Here is a 26,013-nt window from a genome sequence, read left to right as displayed (position 1 = left end):
ACGTGCTTCCATCTCGCCGGGCCAACGGGGCAGAACTGAGCGTTGACGATGGCTGCTCATCAGGATGCGGACATTTCAAATGATTCCTATAGAAGGTAAGTGCTCGGCAGGTGGGGAGGGGTGGTAAATAATTTTGCAACCAAATATAAAACGTCGTTTTTGTCTGAGCTCGGTGCTAGACATTAGATGTGTGGGCACCAGCGGTGGAGTGCAGAAGACCCATGCAGGGGATTCTAGGGATAAGGTGGGACCCTCTCTGAGCAAGAGAATCGACTGCACGTTCGGTTCTCACTGCCACTTTCTGTCTGCAAAGCCAAGAGGGAGGGGTGGAGACCTGCCTCTCAGGAATGGATTCCTGTCCCCCAAGGAATAGGAATGAATTCTCGTGCTGCATCACTCCTGCTAGATCAGATTGATCAAACAGTCAGACTCATTCAGGGACAGGGAAACACAACGTTGGCTGTGAAATACCCTCGGGTGATGGCAACATGGGGGAATCATCCAAGCACTAGCCCCCGGTATATCAGAGTCCCATTCCCAGCTCCGCCATTCCCATGCTCTGTAGCCTTGTATAAGTTAAAATATTCTGTGCTTCAGTTCCTCATTTTTAAAACAGGGAAGAATTACATTGATCTCACAGGCTTGGAAGGAGTCGATTTTTTACTGGTAAATGTCGTTAAACGAAAATTGAACCGTGTACACACAAACCAATGAAAAAACACTTCCATCAATTACAATCGAAATTTACAGCTACGCAAAGTAAAAAACAAAAAACAAAAAAAAATCTGCTGCTTGAGAACTGCTTAGATGTTTGATTAAAGACTCTTCACTTTGGTCTGGTTTGGCATGCAACGCTGACAATTTGTGTTTTAAAAGCTATAAAGTTTTAACTTTTTGGATCTCAGCTGCTACTGCCATAATCATTGCCTGGCCCGCCCATAACTTCCTGCAACTGTGAATAATTTAAATCAATACAAATTGGGGGGAAAATGCACAAAATGATGGGGCTTAAGTAACTGTGAAAATTTAAATTGATTACAATTTTTTTTTAAAAAAAGCTTAAAAATAAACATCAATATTATAAAAAAAAATAAAAAATCAACTTCTGCCCAGCCTACGTACTGGGATGTCTGTGTGAAGATTTAGTTAGAGTGTTCACAGCGTTTTGAACATGCAGGCTAAGATTTTAATTTGAGTGGCAAATGGGTGTCCAAAATCCTTTATTTGGCTTTGAAAATTTCACTCATGAAGAACATCAAAAGCATCATTGTCTTGGAGTTGCACTCCTGAGCTCTAATACTGAGCTTTTCATTTGCAGATCTCTCATCATCCCTGTTTTATGGATGATAAAACTGACAGAGAGAGAGTGAGACAGGACCTTGACCAGTGTCATTAGGGTGACCAGCTGTCCTGATTTTATAGGGACAGTCCCAATATTCAGGGCTTTTTCTTATATAGGCGCCTATTACCCCCCAAACCCTGTCCCAATTTTTCACACTTGCTATCTGGTCACCCTAAGTGTCAGAGGTACAGCCAGGCCTAGAACACAGGCCTCCAGCTACTGTCCTAGCCACTAGGCAAAACTGCCTCCCATTGCTGCTACCTACAAGGAAGCCTTTTAGCCTTGATATATTGGAACCTCAAGGCTCAACTGCCCTGATGCGTAAAGTTTTGTTCTAGACCAGAGGTTTGGACTAGATATCAAGTGAAAACCTCATGCTTTGAGGCGTAAGACCATCTCTGTCAGGCCTTCGATGGGCTGCCTGTCCCTAATCTAGCTACTGCAGGGATTCTTGCAGCTCTAGTGGCCAGTACTGGGGGCACAATGCTGCATGATGTAGTGAAGGATAGCCCCGTGGTTATAGGGTGCTAGGCTGGGACCCAGGAGTCCTGAGTTTCATCCCCTGCTGCAGACTTGATGTGTGATCTTAGACCCAGGTCCTCCCCAGAGTTCAGGTGCCTAACTCCCACCAAAATCAATGTGCTCGTCCAGAAACCCAGAGTCTCTGCCTTTTGATCGTGGGTGAGGGATTAAAGAGGGGAACGCGCAGTGCAGACAGTATTCAAAATCACTGCCTTAATCAGACAAATAATGGATCCCAGGCTTCCGGAGATCGGGTTGGTTCACGTCGGAATCAGTCCTTTCTTTCTCCTGGGAGCATCGCATGAATCTGGACCAGTGGGAGTGTCTGAGTGAGGACATCCGGCCCTCTGTGAACTTCTTAAAGAGGGAGAGGGAGCCATGAGGTCATCTGGACCCACATGACCGCAGACCAGGTACAAGATCGTTTCCCCATCCTAATCTCAAGTACTTTGTCTGATCCCACCTAAAATGGTGCAGGTGATGGATACGTCCTTTGGGGGGAGGTTGTTCCGCTCTCAGCAACAGGAAACCTGCCTTGATCTGTGGCCCAAATTTCTCTTTGTGTCTGGTGTCTGGTCTAACGACAAATATTGCTGGCAAAAAAAAAAAAAAAAATCCCCCCTAACCCCCCCACGCTGGAAACCTCTTGGGGTGCTTCTGTCAGCCTAGCTAACCTCATCCAGGGAGGTGGCATTCCTATGTCGGCAGACATCTCCTACACAGCATCTGCATGATGTGAGACAGACCTGGACAGACCTGCATGTTGTGAGACAGACCTGGCCCCGGGCCACAGCTGGAAGCAGCCCAGGGATACAACAGAGGGTCTGAAGAACCTGACCTCATCTGCTTTATCCAGAGTCTCTGGGCTGCTAGAGGGCAGGGCGGGGTTCTGCTCCAGGCCCTCCTAGGGTGGTAGCAGGAAGACTCCGGAGCCAAGGGCTGGAGGACCCATGAGGCCTGAAGTCAGGCTGAAGTTCCCAGTTCATGCCCGAAGGGGCAGGACAAAGCAACACAATAGGAGGAGGTGGAGCGCCGCAGGGCTGGCATGGCCGTTGGCCATGGGTGCCAAAGGATAAGAGGCCACCACGCTACGCCCAGCCACGAGGGTGCATGTTGGTGGTGAGTAGATTTTTCCATGCCTTTCTGTCTATCAGAGCAGCACAGTTTATCTGACCCGGGAAACCCAGGCAGCTACACTAATGCAGATTGCAATGCACGGCTTAAATAGCAGGTCTGACTCCACCCCAGCTCCACGAGTGGCTACAATCCCAGTGTAGACAAGTCCTAAGGGAGCAGGACAAATCTCTCTCCTTAGAAACACAGCGCAGACTCCTTATTTCCCTCACTCCTGCTGCGATCTGAATGAACTGCACCGTATCAGCCAATGCGGGGATAAGAAGCAGCTGAGCTGGGTCGGGTTAGGTCGGTGAGTCGCCGGGAGAGATCTGGTGTTGCTGCCGGAGGTTGTGTTTCTGTCACAGCAAGGGGAGCTCTTCCTTGTGATTGAGCACTGAGCCCCAATGCTGAGATGCAAGAGGCACTGTCTTTCATATGACATGTCACATGGAAACCTATCCTCTGGGTGGTCATAATTATATTTAATTCTTAATTCTTTAGTGCGATGGTTTGAGCCATTATTGCAACCTACTAGACTTTTGTTGGTTTAATTAAGAGTAGTCCTCTTTAGTTGACTGTAAGCTCTCTGGCAAGGGACTGTGTCTTTTCTGTGAGTTTGTACAGCCCCTAGCATCAGAGGCCTGATCAGAGCTGGGCAAAGGACAGATTTTTTTGGTTCGCAGGCAAAAATCAAGAAAAAATGTGGCTTGAATTACACTTCAAAATGAAATTTCTCAAAATGTTGGGCAAATTGAAAAGTTTGGGGAAAAAAACTTAGTTTTGGGTCCCATGATATATTTTGTTCAACCTGAACCAAAATGATTCACTTGAATGTTGAGTATTTTTTTTAAATATTTTTATTAAAAATATTTAAAGGAAATTTTTAAACAAAAGAGTCGTTTCGAACCAACAAATCAAAACGTTTCAGTTTGAAAATGTTTGGGTTTTCTTTTCGACAAACGTGTTGGCATTGCTGAATCTGCACTGTCCAGCGAAAAAGAGTTTTGGATGAAAATGTTCATTCAACTCTCACCCTGATCCCTTACTGGGACCGCTAGACACAGCTGTAACCACTGGGGAGGATAAGTCACAAGTCCTCCTCTTTGCCAATTCCTAGAGGAGATGAATCGGTTTCTCCAGCCCCAGTTGGAGAACCTTAGCCCAGGCGACAGCAACTCGAACTGGTCAGGAATTTTTGACTGAATGTTTTGTCACCAAAACATGCCAATTTCATCAAAACTGAAACTGTTCATGGGCAAAGGTCAGGTTCAGTGAATTTCCTGGCTCAAACAAAAGTTGAAAGAGAAATATTCTATTCTGGCATTTTCTAAATGACAAGTTTTGGACGGGGTTTCAGTTCAAACAACTTTTTGTTTCAAAATTTAATTTATAGCAAAAAAAAAGGTTGAGGAGGGGGAAATGGTCAAAATCCAAATGAAACATTTCAAAATTATCAAAATGTTTCCATTTACCCCAACTGAAAATTGTTTTCAGTTTGCAAAAATCTTCAAGATTTTGACTTTTCATCCCGATTCGGGACAGGAAAAGTTTCCAGTATTATCTTGAAAGTTCTCACGGGACGGGAAAACCGATTCCTGTCCAGCCTTAGTAGCAGCCCAAGCTTTTAGCTCTGGAGGTCCCTGGTTCAATCCCTGGAGTGTCCGACAAGGCGGCCGCCATGACACTGTCTCAATGAAAACGATAACCAGAGCTGTGCAAAGGGGCCTCAGTGTAAGTGAGAATCAGGCTCACTAGATATAAGGGGTTTCTAATCTGACCCATAGTTCTTAGTCTGGGTGTCAAGAGAATTAGTTCATCAGTGGGAGACATACACACACACACGCATATGAGGAAAATTGCAATAAGACACAAGACAACGGACCAATAAGGACAAAGCGAAGCACAGATCTAGCCAAGGTGGTTTTGGTCTAGAAAGCTTTTAATTCACTTTATTAGTACCGTTGTTAGTCGAAGGATTTGTTTTTTTTTCATTGAAACAGTCGTTAAAAACACTTCATAGAAGTAGCAGAGATTTAAAGTGCATGCACGCTTGAGACCAATTTGTTTGACAAATATGTGCTTCTCCAGAACGTTAAGCTTCCCTGATCCAGCTGAAGAGGGGAGAGAGAGACAGACAGATGAATGGACAGACAGAGGAAAGCACAGCGTGAAAGAGGTTGTTTAGTGCGAGAGGCCCGTGTAAATGGCTGCCCAGAGGGCTACAGTAGCACAGCCGTAAGGGTTACCTGAAATGTTCACCCCTGCTCCCAGGTTGGCGCTCTCTGTTGGCAGGACGGGGAGAGGGTGGGTGGTGGTCAAAGGGGTTTCCGTGGAAGGGATCCCCTCCAGCGCTGGACCCGATGCTTCTTCGGCGACGTCTGCAGTGGAGGAGGAGGGGAGGCCATCCTTGGGGGTGGACGAGCATCTGTCCCCTTCTGCTTCCCCCGGCGCACCTGTGGGGGATATGGCCGCCGTTGCCGTGGTGGCAGAGGGAACGGTTTGCTCTTCACCAGCTGCCTCCTTCTCAGACGATTCCCCTGTCAATGGGCCGCTCGCCTCGGCGTCAGGCGGCTCCACCAGCTGGGGGGTGGTCTCTGCTGGAGATTCCCTGCTGGGCGGCAGCCCGGCGTGGCGCTGGCCTCCATCGATGTGTGAAATGGTGAGGGCAACCATTGTCCCCTCGGCTCGGGGGCCAGAGCCGGTGGCGGCGGGCAGCAGGAGCCAGGCGGAACCCGAGTGCTCCTCGGTCTCCTGGGGGCCCGGGGATACGGACCGCAGGGTGTCCGGCATCGCCGTGCCGAGAGCCGTGTCTCCAGATTGCTCCGCGTCCTCGGAAGCCCCCGGGTGTCTGCCCGGGTCAAGGAAGCGTGTGCTGCTCAGCCCAGAAACAAGCCCGCTCGGCAGGGTGGTGAAGGTCGGGGCGCGTTCCAGAGAGGGCTCCCCACCGGCCTCCTGGCCTGGTTCTCTGGGAGCTTCTGTTTTCCACCCCGCAGTTGGGGCCGCAGACACGGCGACAGTCGAACGTTCTTGCTCCCCAGCGTCCCCCTCAATGCCCCTGGCACTGGTGTTGCGAGCCAACAGCTCCAGAGCATCCGCCGCCGTTGTCACGGCCACGACCTCTCGCTGCCTGGAGCCAGGGATGAAATCCGCCTCACCGCTTACTTCTGGGAGGTGGGCCTCTAAGAGGTCAGCAGCGCTGCCTTCTCCTGTGGCCTCCTCTCTGTGTTGCTGGTGAGGTGTGGCAGGGGTAGGGCGCAGGGGGCCGTGAGACACACTGGGTTTGCTCGCATCACCGGATCCGGTTCGCTTCGGTGAGATTTCTGCTGGTGCATTTGTAGGGCTGGTGGTCGTGCCTCGGTCAGTCATTTCTACTTGTGCATGTGGGACCGTGGACTGTCTCTCTCCCGGAGCCGTCTCAGTGGGATGAACTGAATTCTCTGCCCCATCCGATCCCTGCTGGCTGCTGCTCGGTGTCCGGTTCTCGTCAGCAGTCCTCATGTTCTCTCCCTCCAACAAAGAGCTCGAGGTTTGTTCCGGGTCAGTTCCACGCTCTTCCTCTGCAAAATTCAAATTAAAAAGACCATGAGCAAACGACTTCCTGCCTCCTTCCGTACCAATGGCCAGAGCGGCTCAGAAAAGGGGTTTTCATCCCATGGGGAAAACGTCGACATTTCAAATTAAGTTCCCCTTCCACAAAAGTTGAAATATCAAAACTTCTCGCAGAACGAAAAGCTCCTGAGTGGAAATGTCAGAACGAAATATTTCAGCATTTTCAATCAAAACTAATCGATTCAATGTGACGAAACCAGGTATTTCGAAACCACATCTTTCATTGCAAACTGACATTTCGAAACAAAAGTGTTGTCAATGATAATCACAGCATCTCTGTAACATTGCTCATCCATACTGTAGCTGTCTTAGGTATTTCTATGGCCCTCGTACCATTATATCTGAGCACCTCAGTCTTCAAAGTATTTATCCTTATAACAACCCTGTGAGATAGGGCAATACTGTTATCCCCATTTTACAGATGGGAAACTGAGGCACCAGAGGCTAACTGACTTGGCTAAGTTTACACAAGGAGTCTGTGGCAGAGAAGGGAATTAAACCAAGGTCTGCTTTATCTCAGGCTGATGCCCTAACCACTAGACCATCCATCCTCGTTTTGCTACCTTACCATCAACCTTAACTCCATTTTAACACTGTTTTGTCTGGGAATTAGAAACCATGGGTCAGATTCCTCAGTTGGTGTGAACTCCCATTTAAACAAATTGAGTGAGGCCATTTACCCCAGGAGAAAATCTGGTTCCAAGTCCTTTACTGCCAGAGCTAAAAAATGAAATGGCTACAACTGTGTGTGTTTTACTTTCCATAAATATGTGAATTCCCCTCTTTTTTCACCCCTTTTATTTTATTAAAAGTGGAAGGAAGGAGCCAGCAGCCAAATTGGGCGCTAGAACCAGATTCGGAACCTGCCATACATTGCAGGATAGTTCAGCACCAAGCCCGACTCCAGTTCGAGCTGATGCGAATTTTTCAAATTTTGATTTTTTTTTTTCATTTAATTTCAATGGGGAAAAAAAGAAGCTGGATGTTTTTGACAAACATTTTTCAGGGTTTTTTTGTTTTTTTTTAATAGAAAACTTTTGGCAACATTTCATCGAGGTTTCAAAGAAATTAGTTTTTAAAAAAAATCCAAAGATGGTCATTACGTTTTCTTTTACTGGTTCTTCAGCCAGCTCTCTGAATAAATATTCCCGGTGAAAAGTACCTGGAAAGATTCTGACAACGGGTCCAATTGATGAGCCACACGGGGGAGAGACTGGATTAACAGGGATTATCAAAAGTGCCCGACTCTCATTGTCACATGGGCATCTAAATCCCTTTGGCTTCTTTGAAAATACCAGCCCTGTGGACCGTGGAGCTTTGGGGGCATGCCTTCAAAGCTGCATTCGTGACCCCATTCCAGCCATCATCCTGAAAACACTCCCTGATCATACTAAGCAGGATTCTCTACCTACCATTCCTGGGTGTCTCTGTGCAGTTTCCAGTGCTCCCCTTTTCCCCTTCCTCACGTGGAGGGACAAGGCTCCCTGGTTTTGCATCACTGCTAACCAGACCTCCCTCGGGACTGGCTGGGCTCTTGGGGGAATGCGGTGGCAGGTGAAGTCCTAGATCTGAGGATATGGCGTGATCTAGTGGGGATTCCCGGGGTCCTGGCGTCATTGCCTCTGCAGGGGCACTGCTTGGCTTTTGTTGTTCAGCGTCATCCACGTCCTGAAAGAGCGGGACGGCGTATATGGCCCCTCTTGACTCTTTCTCCACTTCCGCTTTGGGCAGCTGCAGCTCCTCCATCTTTTCCGTCACTGCAACAATCTCCCTGATGCCATCGGGCTCAGTGACTCGGTGTTTTTCCGGCGACGCCGTGAAAGAGGCTGCCTCTCCTGGGGGCAAAAAGAAAGCGGGAGGTTACAGCCTCGTCCTGTCCGCTGGGCGTCGGGCAGACGCACCTTCCAACCAAAAGCTTTCCAAAGCAGGACCGCCCTCGCTCTTTGTCACACGCATGGTGCAGGCGGGGCGGAGAGGATGAGCTGGATTCACCCTGGTGAAGTCCAGTGACTCCCATGGAGTTTCCTCAGGGATAAATCCAGCCCATACCAAACTTTGGGTCCCGATTCTCCTTGACACCTTGCAGTGCAAAGGGACCTTAAAATGGGTGTAATGACATGCACGTTAAGGCTCCCTTTACACCACCAGGGCAGGGTGTAGCGGGAGAAGGGTATAGAGCTCTACCGGACACCAGTTCGATCCCCCGTCACAAGGGGCTTTATGGGTAGTACCAGAAACGCAGAATCAGGCCTTTGGAGTTTATATCCGAGCAAGGCCTGAACCCGGCGCAGAGAACACACTGGCGATTTAGGTCGGGTTCCAGCTCCAGAGCTGACCCGTGAAATTAAATCTTGGCCCAGACGCTCAACCGGGCCCAGCTCCATTAAAGCTACGCTGATTTACCCTCGCTGAGGAGCTGCATCTCCTCGCTCTACAAGGAGCCAAAGCAAAACGCCCTGGCTCGGAGGCACCCCCGCCGGCCCCGTAACTTCGCCTCTCAGTCTGAACCTTGCAGCTAAGATGTGTGTCCGGTTACCGTAATTTTAGCTCTTCTTTTCTCTGTTCTCAGCTTACTTTATCGCCTTTCTTTTTTTCTTGTGTAATCCCAAACCAAACATCTTAAAAGCACGGTGAGTGTAAGATCTGCAGCCATCCAGAGGCTACGAGGCTGCTACCGCCCCCTCTACGACAGCTTAATGCTGGAGCAGGGTATGCTTTTGGCTCTACTGGTACACCGGTTCGATCCCCGATGTGTTGGCCAAGGTGGCGGTCGTCACAGGGGATATATGAGTAGCACTGGAAACTGAAGCCATGGAATTAGCCACAGCAGAGAGCCTAAGTGTAAAAGCTTCTTCCACCACCACCACCCCCAGTTCTGCCCTAGAGGGGAACTGAGGCCTTTTTTAACACTGCCAATGAGGGGGCAACTGAAATGGCCAAGATTTTCAGAAATCACTAGAGATTTGGGAGGGGGCCAACTTGAGATGCCGTAAAGAAGGCTGGTTTGTTTTCAAACAGCGCAGAGTGCCTGCCCACTGAAACCCAGGTCTGGTTTTCTCATGGGAACTTGGTTTTTCACTAAATGTTGTGTGTTTTCAGGGGGAAACAATGACCTTTTTTGTGGGTTTTTTTAAAATGAGAACCCCAAAAGATGTTTGAAGAAAATATCAACGGAAATGAAAACATTCATTTTGGTCAAAATTTATCACAGGAATGAAAAAATCTTTCAAGCCCTGGGATGAGACTTTCTGAGTTATCACACAGGTGGCTTCAAGGCATCAAATGTTACCAGGAGCTTTGGTCATCACTGATCGATCGTGGAACCCGCATCCAAGAGGTGAAAACAGCCATACCGATTCCCTGAGATATCTATTCCCAACCCTGCCTATCTGTTTCATCTCAGAATATCCTCACTCCAGTCCCATGGCTAGTACGAGGAAGGACCGACCCAGTGTTCTTCATTTTCAATAATCTATAATAAAATTCAAACAGGCCAGATCATTATCTAGGGGGTATGAGTCTCCCTCCATTGTTGCCCATAGAACTATGCCAAATGATGCCAGCTGGGGATCTGGCCCGCTGGCTTCAGTGGAGTGACATCCATTTACACCAGTTGTGAATCTGACCCACTGATTCCAAAGGAGCGATACCGATTTATACCACCCGGGGTTCTGGCCCTGATATACTTCGGGGACCTGCCGATTTGTATCTGTCTGAGCCGGGAAAAGCCCTTCTTTTTCTCTCTCTCGTAGCTTTCACTTCTCGCCTCTTATCCTGAGCTGTTTTGCCCCACTCTAGCTTCACGCACACAAGGGCAGGAAAATCCTTGTGATGCCCCACCGGGACGAGCTGACAAACCATCGAGACTCGGGCCACGGCATTTTTTTCTCTGGTGGGACTCTGTCATTCGGCCTGAATCCACATCTCCTGCAGAAAACCCATCAGGCTTACCAGCTCGGCGAACCCAGCTCAAACGCTGCCAGGGGCTTCTTCTGCCGACATCAAAAGCCAAGGTTAGTCACACTGTCCCTGAGCGACGCCTGCCAGAATCCATCAGCTCACCCAGTCCCTGAGATCTCAGCACCGTGCCCAACAGCAGCCATAAAACAGGCAGCAAGATGTATTTTGGGTAACTCCCTTGGCTACGTCTCAGCCCTCAGACAGTGTCCTGGTGTGTCCCATGCTGTCATTTGGTGGAAAGTCCTTGTTGTGCAGCACAAAGAAGGACATACAATCGGGACAGGAGACCAAGTACACCATCCGACAAAGTGGGTTTCTGCCCACGAAAGCTTACGCCCAAATAAATGTGTTAGTCTTTAAGGTGCCACAGAACTCTCGCATTTTGCTAAAACCAGACTAACACGGCTACCCCTCTGGACCTCAAGTACAGATCTGTGGCTCTGAGGAAGGAAAGGCCCTAGCCTGCATCCTAGGAAGTCAGCGGCTGATTCCCAGCTCTGCCACAGACTTGCTTAAATCTCTGAGCCTCAATTTCCCTTCTGTAACATGAGGGCAATAGCACTGTGTTTTTCCTACCCGTGTTTATTTAGCCTGTGAGCGCTTTGGGGCAGGGACTGTCTCTGCCTATGTGTATGTACAGCACCCAGCACAATGGCAGCGTGATTTCAGCCACGGCTACAAATGTGAATAATAGGGGGGCCTTGCAGGAAAGTTGGGATTTTAAGGCTTTGTGACGGTATGTAAAAATGGCATGATGGCTCCATTGCGCTGCACCGCGGGGGTCGCTTACACAGGCCCAAGCATAATTTTTTCGGGCCCAATACAAACATGTAACCCGGGCCCCCTCCCACACACATACCACAATCCCTCATCCCACACATACAATCTCGTGAGCCATGAACATTTTTTTTGCTCATGGTAATGGGGGTTGCAGGCTGGGCTGGGCCCGCCAGGGTCTTTGGGTCCCGGTAAAGTGTACCGTCCCCCCGTCCTCCCCCCCACGTGGGAGCCCTGCACTTACACTACGGAAAGTGTCTGATTTGCTCAGGAGGCAGATCTCAGCTCGAATTAAGCTTTCCACCCACTGTTTTAGAAGCAGGCTGGGGTTTTGTTAAGGGAAGGCTGCAAGCTCAGTGGAAGCATAACCGCGAGGAGGAGATCAGCAAGGGTTGGAACAAGAACCTATCAATGCAAGTGACCGAAATGTCTTTTTCCCCTTCGCTTTCTGGCCTTTCTCTCTCCTTGATTTATGACTGTCTTTGCTGCAGTCCCAGGCCTTTCCACAAGGGGCAGCACCCTCCATCCAACTCGCTGGAAGCACTTTAATGAATATACCCTCCCAAAGCTCCTGGTATCATCTGCCTGGTCTTAAACATAGAGAAACTGAGGCACGGAGAGGGGGAGTGACTTGACCATAGCCACTCAGCGAGGGAACCAAAAATAGAACCCTGGTCACCTGACTAGTCAGTTTCTGTTTTTAATGCCTCCATCCCTCTGCTGCCCGGACACACAAACGCATCAATACACACAAAGGTGTTAAGGCAGCTAACTTCCATCCCGTGTGCACACCGGTCAGCATGTAGCAGTGATTACTACTACACTGTGGCTATAGATCTTTAGTCCTAGACACAGAAGAACGGACTATGTCAGACGGTAGCGCCAACGACAGGCTTTTACTGTCTTGTATAGAGAGCGTCAGTGCTAAAAAGAGATTTTGACAGCTGCCGATAGTAATGACAGAAGCCGTGGGTGAGCATCGGGAGCCATGGGACTGGGGTGTATCAGCCGGCGGTGGGTACGTAGCACCTGTACAGAGTTCCCAGGCCAGCTACCTCAAAGAAGGGGCATTCCTGGGAAAACCTGGCCAGGTGGCAGCCCTGGAGCCAGAGGAGTTGCTCTTCCATCAGCCCTAGATAACCACAGGGATGAGCCATAAGGATTCCTTTGCAGAGCTGCGTGTCGCCCTAGAGAGACCCTGAACAAGGGCAGGGATTGGCCGGAGCCAGAACCGTACACGACACATGCCCCGTCGCACTCGGGGGCTTCTCACAAAAGGGCAGCCAGCCACAAACCCTTCTTGGGTCTGCAAAACTAAACAAAACGCTCTACCCCTCCCGGCATGGCTGGGTGAAAACCCAACACACCGCCCTGCCGGCGGCTGAGCTCCTGCTGACTGCAGCACCCCCAACAGCAGCTGCCCAGGATCAACCCCCCCCCCCCAAAGCCAGCCTATATTTTCCATCCGGCCTGCAGGCATGAGGTATTCAGTTTGCAGAGGTGCAGCACTTCTACAACTCCAGGGCGGGTGCCCAAGGCTGCTCACCTGGCCCAGAAGAGGTGGGAATTTGTGAAAATTGAGGCCTCTTTGGGGAACATTCCCCTCCTGGTGCATTCCTCTTTCAAGGGTGAAATCCAGGCGCCATCGACTGGAGCCAGGATGACACCCCAAGAGTTCGCTCTTTGGCTTCCAAACTCAGATAAGTAACTAAGGGTTGTAAGCTCCAGCAGACAGTCGGGGAAGCACCTGGTGTCCCTAAACCTCTGACAGAAGCTGGGACTGGACGACCGGGGATGGATCACTCGCTAATTGCCCTGCTCTGTTCACTCCCTCTGAAGCACCTGGCACTGGGCACAGTCGGAAGCCAGGACCCTGGGCCTGATGGACCATTGGGTTGACCCAGCACGGCCGTTCTCATGGCAGGTCGTCATTGGCAGCCGTGCACAGCGCCCAAAACATCAGCTGGAGGCAAAAATCAGCTCTTCAGTAGCTATGGCGATGTCGGCTCGGGTACTTTTAGCAACGTACGTGGATCTGTATCTGCGTGAGCTGTTTTCCGGACAGATTGCTAAAAAAATAAAAAAGCCATCGAGGTGGACATTTGTACCAGGCAGGGCATGCTTATCCTATCACGGCGCACTGGCAGGTAGCACCGGCAGCTTGCATCATGGCATGAAATTGTCCTCTACTCCGAGGAGCGGCCCGAGGCCCCCCGTCCACAGAAGAGAATTTCAACCCATGATGAAGGATGGCTGCAGTCCACCGGTGTTGCATGCCCCGGCATCCCTGAAATCCCATTTAAACCCACATCTGAGGGTATAAATGGTGCCCTAGCCCTAACGCCGGCCCCGCTGCAGGGGGGAGAATTTCACCCCCTGGTGCAGCAACAGGGGCTTCTGGCTGTAGGCAGATGTGTCTGCGACCTTGGAGATGGGTCCTTTACCTCTAAAGCAGTACACATCGTATCTGCTCTGGGCATCGGGGAATCCAGTCTGGTTCCGGAACACGAAGATGGTTTTGACTCCCGGCCGGCTCCCTCCGCACCGTTCCCGCGGGGTGACAATGGGGTATCGGACACTGCTGTCAGCCAGCCAGCCCGGGCTGCAGTGGTCCAGCCCTTCGTTCCAGGCTGCATACAGCTGGCCCGGCGTTGCTATCTCCGCTCCCAGCTCCTTACAGTGAGACTTGGCCTCCTCCAGGGTGAATTTGTCTGGGGCGCTCCCCAAAAAGAGTTCTCCTGCGAACACAGATGAAGGGGGGAGGGATCAGAGCCAAGAGGATCTCGGCCAGTCCAGGAAAGAGGGCTTTTTCAGCCTTCCCCCTCCCGCCCCATTTCTTATCGCTCCCTAGGGCTGCATGACCCCACTCTGCCCTCCTAATTACAATATGGAACAAACTCCCAGTGGATCTATTCGCTCCCGTCTCTCTCAGAGCGCTAGCCATGCGGGAGGTCAGTAGCCTCATTTTACAGATGGGGAAACCACAAACAGACACAATTGGGCCCAGGTCAGTGCCAGATGCCAAAAGGGGATGCAAGTCACTGGGCTCCCAGGTCAGTGCACTGTCCCCTGCGTTATGCTACCTCCATCCCAGACAGCTGAAGGGCTAGCGCTTAGGAATAGCCAATGGGACAAGCACCACTGAGTCCTCGAATACTTTTCTGCGCACATCGTCACAAATGCCAATAGCCCATATCACGGAAGTCAGATCCTACATGTAATGACACATCGGGGCAGCACGTGTGATGATGCACCACGTCTGTGTCAGACATGTGCGGGTCAGCTCACCACCATGCATGTAATGACCCACCAGAGCAGGGTCTGACGCATGCCAGTCTCCTAGGATGGGATGTGTGACAATCCGTCAGGGCAGTGCCACATGTACCACGGTTAGCACACCACCATCGATGTCACGGCACCCCAGGGCAAGCTATGATGTGACAGTCCACCAGGTCAGCACCATGCATGTAACAGGTAGAGCCATAAATGTAATGAGACACCCGGCCAAGACATGCAATGATGTCCTAGGAAAGGACGTGGGACCATCAACCAGTTCAGAACATGCAACAATCCACCAGTCCAGGATATGCAATGAGACACTAGGACATGCACTCAAACTCTCAAACTCAGGACTCAAGGTTTGTGTCCATAACCCCAGCTATATGTATCTCCCAAAGTCTGGGATGTGTACCAATAATCCAAGCCATTTACTAGTCTTTGGACATTCACCAACCAAAACTATCTGCCAGACTCTTGACATGCGCTCCGAATCCAAGCTGTGAAGTGAGGCGCTTAGCGCTACGACAGAACCTGAGATAGTCCACCCTAAGACTAGAACGTGCTTCCATAAAGTCAGATAACATGCTCAGCACCATCCAGGATTATCTCCCCGCGTGTAGGAAGTAAGCACAGAACCCAAGGCATGGACTTTGTGTTCATCCCAGTCCACCCAAGATCCCAGAATACATGGCAAAATCCTCAGCATACATTGTATAGTCAGGACTTGCGGCACCTGTCCAGATTTAGGACAGTTTGTCCATTAACTCAAGGCATCCCTCAGATCTTAATCAAGAGCTGGACCAGAAAATGGGACCCGGGCCCAAAACCTGGGACACTGTGTGTGTCCAGACCTGAGCATGACCCATATCTCCTGGAAACCAGGTTATAGAGAGAGAATCTGAGCATCTGCTTTGTACTTTGGTCGCCTGGGGCAGATTCTCAATTTGCTTCGAGGACGTTTTCCAGTAGCCAGGACTGAGGTCTCAGTTCTGCAATGTGCTGAGCACCCTCCAGACCTGTTGAAGTCAATGGGAGCGAAGGGTGCTCAGCAGCTCCATGGATTGGGCCCATACTGCAGGACTAAAAAATGTGCTTAGAGCTTGTGTCTGATGTGCATCACGAATCCAGCAAGGGAGTTGCTTAAAAACTACTGCAAGACTTCAGGGCATAAGCCAAGCCATGGGGGGTAGCTTGTTCCACCCTTTACGGGGTTTACCAGGCCTTGTGCTGGCTGCTGTCAAAGACAGGAAACTGGGCTGGATTGATCCAGCACGGCCGTCAAGACAAAGGAGTACACAATGCACTTCGGCATCAGACTTACCGTGGAGATCTTCCACGTAACAGTATACATCGTACATGTCTTCTGGGTCCACTACTCCATAGTTACGGACCCCAGGGAACCCATCCATGTCTCCGTAGCAGGCCTCCCGAGGGATCTGGATTGGGTACCTGGAATGAGAAAGCACAGGTATTGAGTTACCACAATGAGAAAAGGCCCCCTGGAGCCAGGTGGTCAGATGCTGCTAAAAACAACCCTTGGGTGGCCCTAGCTGGACCCTGGCAAAGCGGCCCTACTCAAAGTGGCCCCTGATTTTTGGATGCCCCGGTTTTCTGGGACACCCTACTCGAGACCACTCTTGGGGGTTGAGTGCCAGAAGGACTGAGCAGCTGAAGCTCCCGTTGGCGCCAGCTGACGATGTGGGGAGCCAGCACTTTCTAACAATCAAAGGTGAGGCAGCCAAAACCCGGGCACTCAAAGTCAGTGGCCGCTTTTGGAAACGTTAGCCCATGTCGGGCCCATTGGTTAGGTGGCCAGCAACTCTGCTCATAGCGCATTGAAATCAAGGGCAGCCTTTCCTTTGGCAACCGGGGGGTTTCAATCAGGCTCCTAGAGCAGTGGTTTTCAACCTTTTCCTTTCCAGGAGTCTCCCCCAAGCCAGCCAGCTGTCCCCATTTAGCTATGCAGGGAGGGCAAGGTGGTCATGACGTCCTGCTGTGCTTGCAATCTCCAGGTTGAGGAGTCAGTGCCCACAGACGCCAAACTGTGCCCAAGAACTCCCCCTAACTCCAGCCAGCTTTGGAATTTTTGCAAGTGAAAAATTTCAGCCGGCTCTACTCAGCGTTTAATTAGGCGAAAAGTTCACCAAACCTTGTTTTAAATGCAGACGTATCCGTTGACTTAGATTGCAAGCCCTTCGGTGCAGGGGCCATCGTTTCATTCTGTGTGTGTGCTGTGCCTAGTACAATGGGATCCCAGTCCAGTACTGGGGTCTCAAGGCGCTAGGGTGACACATCTCCTCCTCCTCATTCAATGGCGAATGAAGAATTCCATGTTGGTTCAAGAGCAGCTGGGGAAGCAGACTGCCCTGTGTTGGAACTCTTCAACATGCCTCTCCTTCATATCCTGTGGTGATGAGTTCCACAGGTGAACAATGTGTCATGTGAGCGCTGCACCCGCTTGGAAGCTAGCCACTGCATGAGTTGCTCACCTGACTGTCTGGTCCGCGATCCAGCCTGCGTCGCATTGTTCGTAGCCGCTGAGATATGCGGCATGCAGTTGTTCGGGGGTGGCAATCTGCGCCCCTATCCTGGCACAGGCCTCCTGAGCCTTGGCAAAGGTGTAGGAGTAGCGCATGGAGCCCTCTCGATAAAGGAACACCACCCCTAGAGGACAGAGCGGGAAACAGCATCTAAATGTCCTTGCAACCACAAACCTGGTGTGCAATTAATCCAGGGAGGTGCGGTACAGTACACTCAGGGTGACGGGACATCCCGATATTATCGGCAGCGTCCCGATACTAGGGGATTTGTCTTATATATGCAACTATGTCCCCACCTCCTGGAAAAAAAAGTGTCCAGATTTTTCACACTTGCTGTCTGGTCATCCTAAATCCGCCGGCCAGCAGCCAGCTATGGTGCCGTCTGAGTACATAATGGACCCAGGCCATGGCACGAATGGCAGACAGGAGGTGGATGGGAAGGCTACTGCCTGCAAGGAGAAGAAGCTAACAACAGGAAGACAGCATGACTTTATTGTCTAAGCCATTGGCTCAGCCTCAGAAGCCCTGAATCCTAGCCCCAGCTGTCCGTTCGCTTGCTGCGTGCATCAGTAGCCTGCTAGGACAGATCTTATACAAAATCTGAATGGCAAAAAGGACCATTATGATCCTTTAGTTTGGCCTTTTGCATAGCACATGCCTGAAAACTTCCCCTTGCGACTCCTACACCACACTCGCAACTTCTTGCTGAACTAGGGTGCATCTTTTATCCAGGCTTGATTTAAAGACGTGAAGCCCACCACCCCTGAGGTCAGGTGTTCCGATGGTTGATTGCCCTTCACTGTTAAACATTTGCACCTTATTTCTAGCCAGAATCGCTTCAGTTCCCAGCTGTTGGGTCTTGACTGTTCTGAAAACACAACCATCCATACAGTGGGGGACGGGGTTTAGAGCAAAGGATCAGGAGATCAGGAGTCTACACCCATTTCTGCCCACCGACTTCCTTTTTGGCCTCCGACAAGTTATTTCCCGACTTTACATGCCTCAGTTTCCTGGTCTGTCGAAAGGAGATGTAAATACCTACCCGTCTTTAAGAAGTCCTTCGAGACATATGCATGCAACATGCCAGATATTATTCATAGTTTTGTGCTTTTGTGCAATGATCTATATGTAAGCTAGCACTCCCTGCTTCCTTCTCTGCTGGGTAAGAATCATTAGTCCCCCTTACACACACACACCCTTTGCAGATGGGGAAACTGAGGCACAAAGATGGGAAGTGATTTGCCCAGGGTCACACAGCAGGTTAGTAACAGAATGCAGGAGTCCTGTCCCCTGGCTCTAAGCTTCAACCACAAGACCATGCTTTCCCTCCATTAAAGAGACACAGATAAATTGCAGAGGAAATCATCCTTTAAACCAGGCTGCCCATCGCTCCAGTGTAAATGGCATGTCTGGCAAGGTCAAGCGAGGAATCAGAGCAGCCGGAAACATTTCTAAAATGAATGGGTGAACTTGGGCTTCTTGCAGAAAGGCAGAAAACAATGAGAAGGGCTAGGGAGGCAGGAGAGGGGAGCTTGGGTTGCCAGCCGGAGTTTGCAAGGGGCTTTTGCCATAGCAATACAATCTGGATCCAGGGGGGAGAAAACGGACAATCTTATGAGATTAACACTTGACTATTTATATGTGAGAGACGTGTGCAAAGTTAATTGGAACTGGGAGAAACATTCCACCGAATGCATTAAGCAAATTGTTTGGTTTTGCCAGGGAAATCAATCAAAGTGAAATAAATAAAAATAATACATCAGAAACGTCTCAGTCCTGGCAATAAATAAAAGTATTTGTCTAATGACACACAATGGTAGGACCAGCATGGACTGTCAGCAGTTATTGTACCCTGGGCCATCAGCAACACAGCACCGACCTAGCGCTTGAACTAAAAGAGCAGCTCCCAGAGGGGATAGCGGTAGTAGGCTGTTATCCTCTAGCGGATCAGCCACTCGAGGACGACAGAATTCACGCTTTGTTACAGATCTCAGTGCAAGGAGAAGTGGGATCACCTCCTCAATGTAGAGTCAAGAGATGCGATTCAGGCAGGGAATAATACGATGTAGGAATACAATAATAGTGTTAGCAAATAGGGCTGGGTCTTTTAGCTCAGGCACGAGAGGTTCATGCGCTTACAACCAGAGACTCCCAGTTCAGTCTCCGCTACTGGCCGTTCACCCACGGGTGTGGCATTACAAGTACAGCCCTGAGCTGAAAGACCCAAAGCTGTGTCAGCCTCTGGATTGGCCAGAGGGAGATGGCCCCACACAGCGGTTGTGACTTAAACATGCAACCAGGCAACTACGAACCCCTTAGAGCTTGTGTCAGCCCCGAATTCCCTCCCGGCCCCGGACCTGCGACGGATGCTAAGGGGAGGGCGCTGTTACCTTTGACCTTCACCTGCAGCAGGTCATGCCCGTCTTCGATGCCGTGCTGCACGTCACAGCGGTAGATCCCGGAGTCGTTGGACCTGAGTTCGCTCAGCACCAAGGTGGCATCAACGGGCGAGGCCGGGTAGAAGGGCAAGGAGACGCGGTAGCGGTAGCCTTCGCTCACCTTCACCTTCTGCCCCCGGGCCACCAGGATCTCCGCCTCCTTCCCCTCGGAGATGAAGGTCCATTTGACCCGGGGTGCCCCCAGCACGGCCCGGCGCCCCACCGTGCTGGAAGTGGCCAGGGGACGCAAGTAGGTGACGTGGCAGGGGATGGTGAGGGTGCCCGCCAGCACGGCCCGGACAGGTGGGTGTTTGCTGATGGAGACTCTCAGAGCTTTGAGGTCATCTGCAAAGGAAAGGGAAACAAAAGGTCAGCAGCCTTCACGGGTGTCGCTGCGCTGCATGCTGTGGCTTCACGACATCCGCAGGGATAGCACTTGGACCCCCTGCTCCACAGGCACAGGCTCCTGCCGCCTGCGCTAAAGGAGACTCTCCCCCCCGTGCAATATAGGGGCCATGACACATAACTGAGCAGTAATGATTCCATCCATTAGAGGTCATTGGTCACACACATGCACGTGGACACACACACGCACGCTTACTCCACCCAGTAGAAGGCAATGGTTCGTACACACACACACACACACACACACACGTTGATTCCATCCAGCTAAGGCATGTGCACATGCATGCAGATGTGCATCGATTCTCTGCAGTAGAGAGAAGTGGGGTATACATACACACACACACACGCACAATTCCAGAGGGTGGTTGTGTACATACACACGCATACACTAGCCAGTACATGGCAATTTTCAGTCTGTTGTCCCATAAATTGCTACTGTTCTGTCTCTTCCCCCCCATCTGATCCCTCCGTTCAGGACGCTGCCAGAATTGACTCTGGGTGCACATTTTTAACTACCCTGTCCTGGATTTCAGTGTGACATCTGTCTGCTTGGACCTTGCTCCGTTTAAAATTACACTGGCAACAGCTCTGAGCCCAACTCCCTGACCTGACCGCTGTGAGTGTATGCGGGGCATTGGGTTAGTTCCCGGGTGGGGTTAAAATAGCAGGGAAAACATGACCGGTTGGGTAAGCAGCTCATGTTCAACCCCAGACTCACTTCTCCTATTATTATTTGTATTTACCTTAGCACTAGTCAGAGACCAGAACTCCATGTGCTCGGTGCTGTACAAACACAGGCTTTAACGTGAGCTCCTCCCCAGTTAAGGGCTGAGTTGTTGTGTCCTCCCAGCTGTTTTAACCCGAGTCAGCTCCCCCAGGTTAAGAGCACGCCTGGTGGTGCAGTGCAGATCTATCTGTACAGACCCAACTAAACCAGGCCCAGCTCAGGAAACCTACCTCGGGGCCACATTCACCATCGGTGTAACTCCATTGGCTTCAGAGTGGGTTTGGACGCCAATTTCTAGTCCCCCAAGCCCCTCGCTCATTGCGGGATCTGCCAATTATTCTTTATTATTCATAACAAACAAAAACCGGACGCTAAACGAGCATTATGCATGTTTGCAAAGTCGAGCCCTCAAAGGTTAGGAAATGCCAGGACGCACCATCATTGGGCCCGCTTGTGCACAGGGATCGTGATACAGTCTGTAACCACGTGATCACCTGCTGTTTGTTTCCCCCTGCTTCATTCAGCGCACAGGATGGACAAGGCTCATTTAGTGAGCGTGCGATCCTTTGCTTTCTCCTCCTTGTTCACTGCGTGGCCCCAGGCCTTAATTTACTGTATGCCACTCCTACCCTGCTCTGAAGACAGAATTGCTAATTTCCTTGTGCTGGGATGTACAGGCCCCACGCTGTGGTAGCCAAAAAGGGGTTAAGAGATGGGTCTGTTACCTAGCCAGCTGCTACTAATTACTAGCTCATTAACCACAGCTGGGATCAGCTCAGACCTAGGAGGCTGGCTGCCAGAGAAACTAGGGAGCTCTATTGAGAAAGTGTCTCAGCAACAACCTGGGAGGAAATTACCCAAAGACCGGACGCTCCAAGGAAGGAGGTTTGGAGAATGCAGCTCTGGGCGAGATGTCTGCCAACAGGACAAGGTAGGGCACCGCCCAGGTGAGGGTTTGTAAGAAATGACAGACTCCATCTGCTTACCAGGGCTGTGGGCTGGACCCTGGGGGGCTGGGTTCCCCTTTTACCCCTGCCTGGCAGGATGGGAGGAGTAAAGCGTAGTACTAAAGGGGCTAGGACTACCGCGTCCAGGCTGACGACCCGATATGAGACACTGGCCTACAGGTTTTTAGCAGGACTCTCCAGCCCTGCAGGGCAGCATTCAACTGCTTTAACCAGGAGCCCCTCCTCTCTCTTCCTGCAATCCCCTGCCTCCGCCTCTGCGCACTTCCCAGCGTTGCACTGAACAAAGCCGGGGTCCTGCAGACCAGCCTCTGTGTGTCTCCAGGGCACCCTCCCTCCCGGGTGCTGCCTGAGGGAAGGGGCATGTGATCGTGTCATTACAGATTGTCTCACAATGCCTAGGACCAAGGGGGCCGTTTTCTGACCTTTCCTAACTCTTGAGGGCTTGGCTTTGCGAGCTTAACGAGGTTTCCTTCGCATGGGCCCAACAGGGAGGTCATTGCAAGCCCAGGGCAGACGGGTCGCCTGCTTTCTGTTCAGGGGCCAGCACCTGCCGCTGTAATTGTGGGGAAATGGTTACTCAGTCCCAGACCGGAGCTCGCTCAGTCCAGATCTTCAGGGAATTTAACACGGAAATCTAAGACCCGCTACAAAATGGGGACTAGCTGGTGTGGTGGCCGCATTGCTGGGAAGGCGTGGGGGGGTTCTAGTGGCTCACAACCTGGATGAGCTGGCAACAGGCCGCAGTTGTGAAAGGCTAATATCATTTCGGGAGTGTCTGACCAGGCGTCGTAGGTAAGACACAGGAGGGAATTGTCCCGCTCTGCTCAGCACTGGGGAGACCTCCGCTGGAGTATTGTGTGCAGTTAGGAAAGATGTGGACAGAGGCAAGAGGAGAACAAACCAAACCTGACGTAGGAGGAAAGATTTAAACAAAAAAACCTGGGCATGTTTAGTCTCGAGAAAAGCAGGTGCGCGGGAAACCTGGGAACAGCCTTCAAATAAATTAAGGGCTGTTATAAAGAGAATGGCCATCAAATAAGGGGTTTAATCTGTAGCAAGGGAGATTGAGGTGAGATATTAGGAAAAACTTTCTAACTTTTAAGATCGTTACGCTCTGGAACCGGCTTCCAATCCCCGCCATTGGAGGCTTTTAAGGAGAGGATGGACAAACACCAGTCAGGGCTGGTCTATTGACTGGGTCCTGCCTCAGTGCCGGGCGCTGGACTTGGTGACCTCTCACGGTCTCTTCCAGCCCAACGTTTCTGTGATTCCAAGTCTCTGCATGGCATGTGCAAACTCCCCTTTGCCCCCCCAGAGACTTTTATGACTTGGTCAAATTTGGGTGGATTTTCACCGGGATTGCAAAAGGCACATCCTGGATGCAGAGGCCACGCCCTGCCAAATGTCATGTCCAGGGGTGCTAAAGCTGGTCAAAGAAAGGTTCACCAGACTCTGTAACGTGGGGCGAGACAGCAGGGCTGTTCCTGGCCTCGTTGAGCTATTTTAGCTAAAGTTTTCAAAACAAACCAACAAAAAAAAGCCTGAGGCAGGCCCCTTTCAGCCCATTTAAGTTTGGCAAAATTTAAAAGCAGCTGAAAACAGGGTGGTATCATGGGACGTGTTGGACAACCATACTGAGAGGTGATGCTACTAGCCCCATCTATAATCGTGTTACAGCCATGCCTAGAGCAGCAGCTCCCAAACGGCCTCCTCCGCACAGTGTGACCTCACACGCACCGTACGCACGAGGGCACGTCGCACGGGGGAAGCTATTTTGCACTACAAAATGGCACCCTCCTTGCGGCGTGAGCTCGCACGCACCGTCTGTGTGTGAGGTCATGCCAAATGTCAAATAAAAATGTAAAGCAAAATGGCGTCGTCTTCCGTGCTGTCTGGGATAGTGGGGAAACAACACATCTGAACATGGGGCCATGCAGGGAAAACAGTTGGGACTCGCTGGCCTACAGGCTCAAACCAAGATCCGGGCTTCGCTGTGCAGGATGCTGCCCGTACCTATAGTAAGAGACGTCCCTGCCGTGAAATCAGGTAGACGAGACAGACCATGGGGAAGCTACTGACCCACGGTCAGAGGCTGACCTGGGACTAGAACCTCAGTCTCTAGAGGGGCAGGCTAATGCCTTATGGCACTAGACCCTACGGCCTCTCCTATCCGCTTTGAACCGATTTCAAGCCGCAGCCATCGCAAGCCTGCCTGTTGACCAGCTAGGATGTTTGTCTAAGTTACCTGTGCTGTCCTCCGAGACAAACGCCTCTGTAAAAGCAAGGCGGGCAAATACCCAGAGCAGCAGCATGGAGTCCATCGTCGCTTCGCCTGGGAGGGAGAAAAAATATATACAAGATGAGTTAAACGGGGCTAAAGAGACCCCAACCCTTCCACTCCCCCGTTAGAAAGACCCCACGGTCCTGAAAAGATTTGCAATCACCCATTACAGCTTTTATCCTGTGCCCCTAGCACTAAACGACTAAAGAGAGCGAAGGATACTGTGGCTGTAATGAGACCGAGAATGCCAGCAGCAAGGACAGAGAGAGAGATGGACAGATCGAGCAGAGGTTAAATAGATCTAGAAAGAAGGATCTATGTATGGATAGAGGAGAACATGGATGGATGGACGGGGAGAGAGGGAGAGAGATGGATGACTAGATCCCATAATGACATTCCCCTTCCCTCACAGATGGATCTTTATGTCTGGAAAGAGATGCAAAGAGAGAGATTTCCACCCCTTCCTCATTTCCCTCCTCTCATGGCTTACACGAATCAAGGTGTTTGTCTTTTCACCCCTCCCTCCTTTCTCCCTGGGGCAGTAACTGCATCCCAGCCCACCAACTAACAGCGCCCAATGCTGCTGGAGTCCGAATCACTCTTTTATTTTTCGCACCGTGCGATAGCCGCTGAGGGGTAATTGCAATGTCTCTGCAAACCACCCGCTACAGGGAGAAATGTCACCCGTGAAAGAAACACAGGGTTGGCTGGGTTTCTTCTGTCTCTCTCTGCATATGTGAGAGTTCACGGAGGCTGCTCCCTTAACTTTCCTCCCTTCTACGTCTAACTAAAAAGAGTTTCAAAGAGGCTAAGAAATGAATTGCTCAGAGCTGTAGTTTTCTTTCTTTAAACACTTTTCCCTGCTGCTAATGTTAAAATCGTTCGTATTTACGAAGCACCTTCCATTCCAAAGGATCCCAAAGCACTTTGCAAACACAGCAGGGTGGGGGGAAGGGCACGTAGATCCAGGGGTTTGGTTCTGGCCCAAACCTACTCCGTGCCCCAGAGTGACTGGCCTTTGGTAGAGCTCTGCCAAAGGAAGCCAAAAGCTCCTGGCTTCCTGGAAACTGTGCAGAAAACCTCTAATTTAGTGAGGACAGGGTGGCTGGATTTGAACTGGGTGTTATTTTTGGTGACGTCGGGATTACGATTTAATAGTGTGCGTTTACCCCGTTTGCCCCAGATGGTCTGCTAGAACCGTGGGGGGGGGGGGGGTCATTGATTAGTTAGAGAAGCTGCAAAAGGATTTCACAACGATGTACGAAGATGGGGGTGGGGGGAGGGGAGAGGCAGGCACAAGATGGTCCGTCTTTGACATTCTGCTCACGCTGGCGTTTCGCTGCTCGCAGGCTGTGAATGCTGAGCTCGGACCAAAAAGCTTATTATATCCTCGGCCTTTTCTCAATCCCGCTTGGCACAAAGAGGCTTCCCCATCACCCCCGCTGCTGCCAATGAATAAATCTTAAAGACGTTTTCAGAAGGCGAATGCTGGCTTTGCCGTGTGATTTTCCCCCCCCCCCCCCCCTTCAGACAAACATCGGTGGTCAGCAATCTGTGTCACTTGCTGCAGCCCATGGGGGAGGGAAGCCCGGTGCAGTGGTTAGAGTGCTAGCCTGGGGCTCAGGAGGCTTGGATCCTATTTTCTGCTCTGCCACAGACTCCCTGGGTGACCTTGGGTAGGTTACTTAGTCTCTCTGTGGAAACTGAGGCCCACTGTAAATGGGAATCACAGCACAGCCCTACCTCACTGGGCTGTTTAGAAGATAAATGCACTGCAGCTTGAGAAGTGATCAGATCAGTATCTTAGATGTGAGGTACATACAGAAGGGCTAACTTGGGGGGCTCTGCTGGAATGGCTCTACCGGTCAATTTCTCCAGGTAGGCGAACCCTACTGCACCCCAACCCAGGCTCCCTGGCAGGGTCAGACTTTGCCACGCCCTGCTTTTGGTCCCTGAGCTAGCTAGATTAAAGCTGCCTCCAGCATGTGTGCGCATGCTGCCATCCCGCTTCCAATTGCAGTGAAGACGTGCCATAGGAGTTGAAGGGAA

At 50.9% G+C, this 26,013-nt stretch overlaps 1 protein-coding gene across 1 annotated transcript in view; it reads right to left on the bottom strand.

Moving 5' to 3' along the window:
• Positions 1–26,013, bottom strand: part of BCAN (brevican) — a 45,949-nt gene that overhangs the window by 9,797 nt on the left and 10,139 nt on the right. Inside the window, exons 2-8 of the mRNA XM_067569379.1 lie at positions 23,929–24,015; positions 19,536–19,928; positions 17,095–17,269; positions 15,927–16,054; positions 13,771–14,064; positions 8,002–8,424; positions 5,227–6,537 (exon numbers count right to left, since the gene is read on the bottom strand). Of these exons, the coding sequence (XP_067425480.1) occupies positions 5,227–6,537; positions 8,002–8,424; positions 13,771–14,064; positions 15,927–16,054; positions 17,095–17,269; positions 19,536–19,928; positions 23,929–24,004 (2,800 nt within the window). The 5' untranslated portion in view covers positions 24,005–24,015. The remainder of the gene's footprint in view (positions 1–5,226; positions 6,538–8,001; positions 8,425–13,770; positions 14,065–15,926; positions 16,055–17,094; positions 17,270–19,535; positions 19,929–23,928; positions 24,016–26,013) is intronic.

This window comes from Emydura macquarii, unplaced genomic scaffold (genome assembly GCF_026122565.2).
Source record: "Emydura macquarii macquarii isolate MOO-44397 ecotype Brisbane River unplaced genomic scaffold, CSIRO-AGI_Emac_v2 contig_2924, whole genome shotgun sequence".
NCBI classification, from domain to species: Eukaryota; Metazoa; Chordata; order Testudines; family Chelidae; genus Emydura; species Emydura macquarii.
The sequence above is the reverse complement of the archived record's forward strand: the minus strand, read 5'-3'. Positions and strand labels throughout refer to the sequence as shown.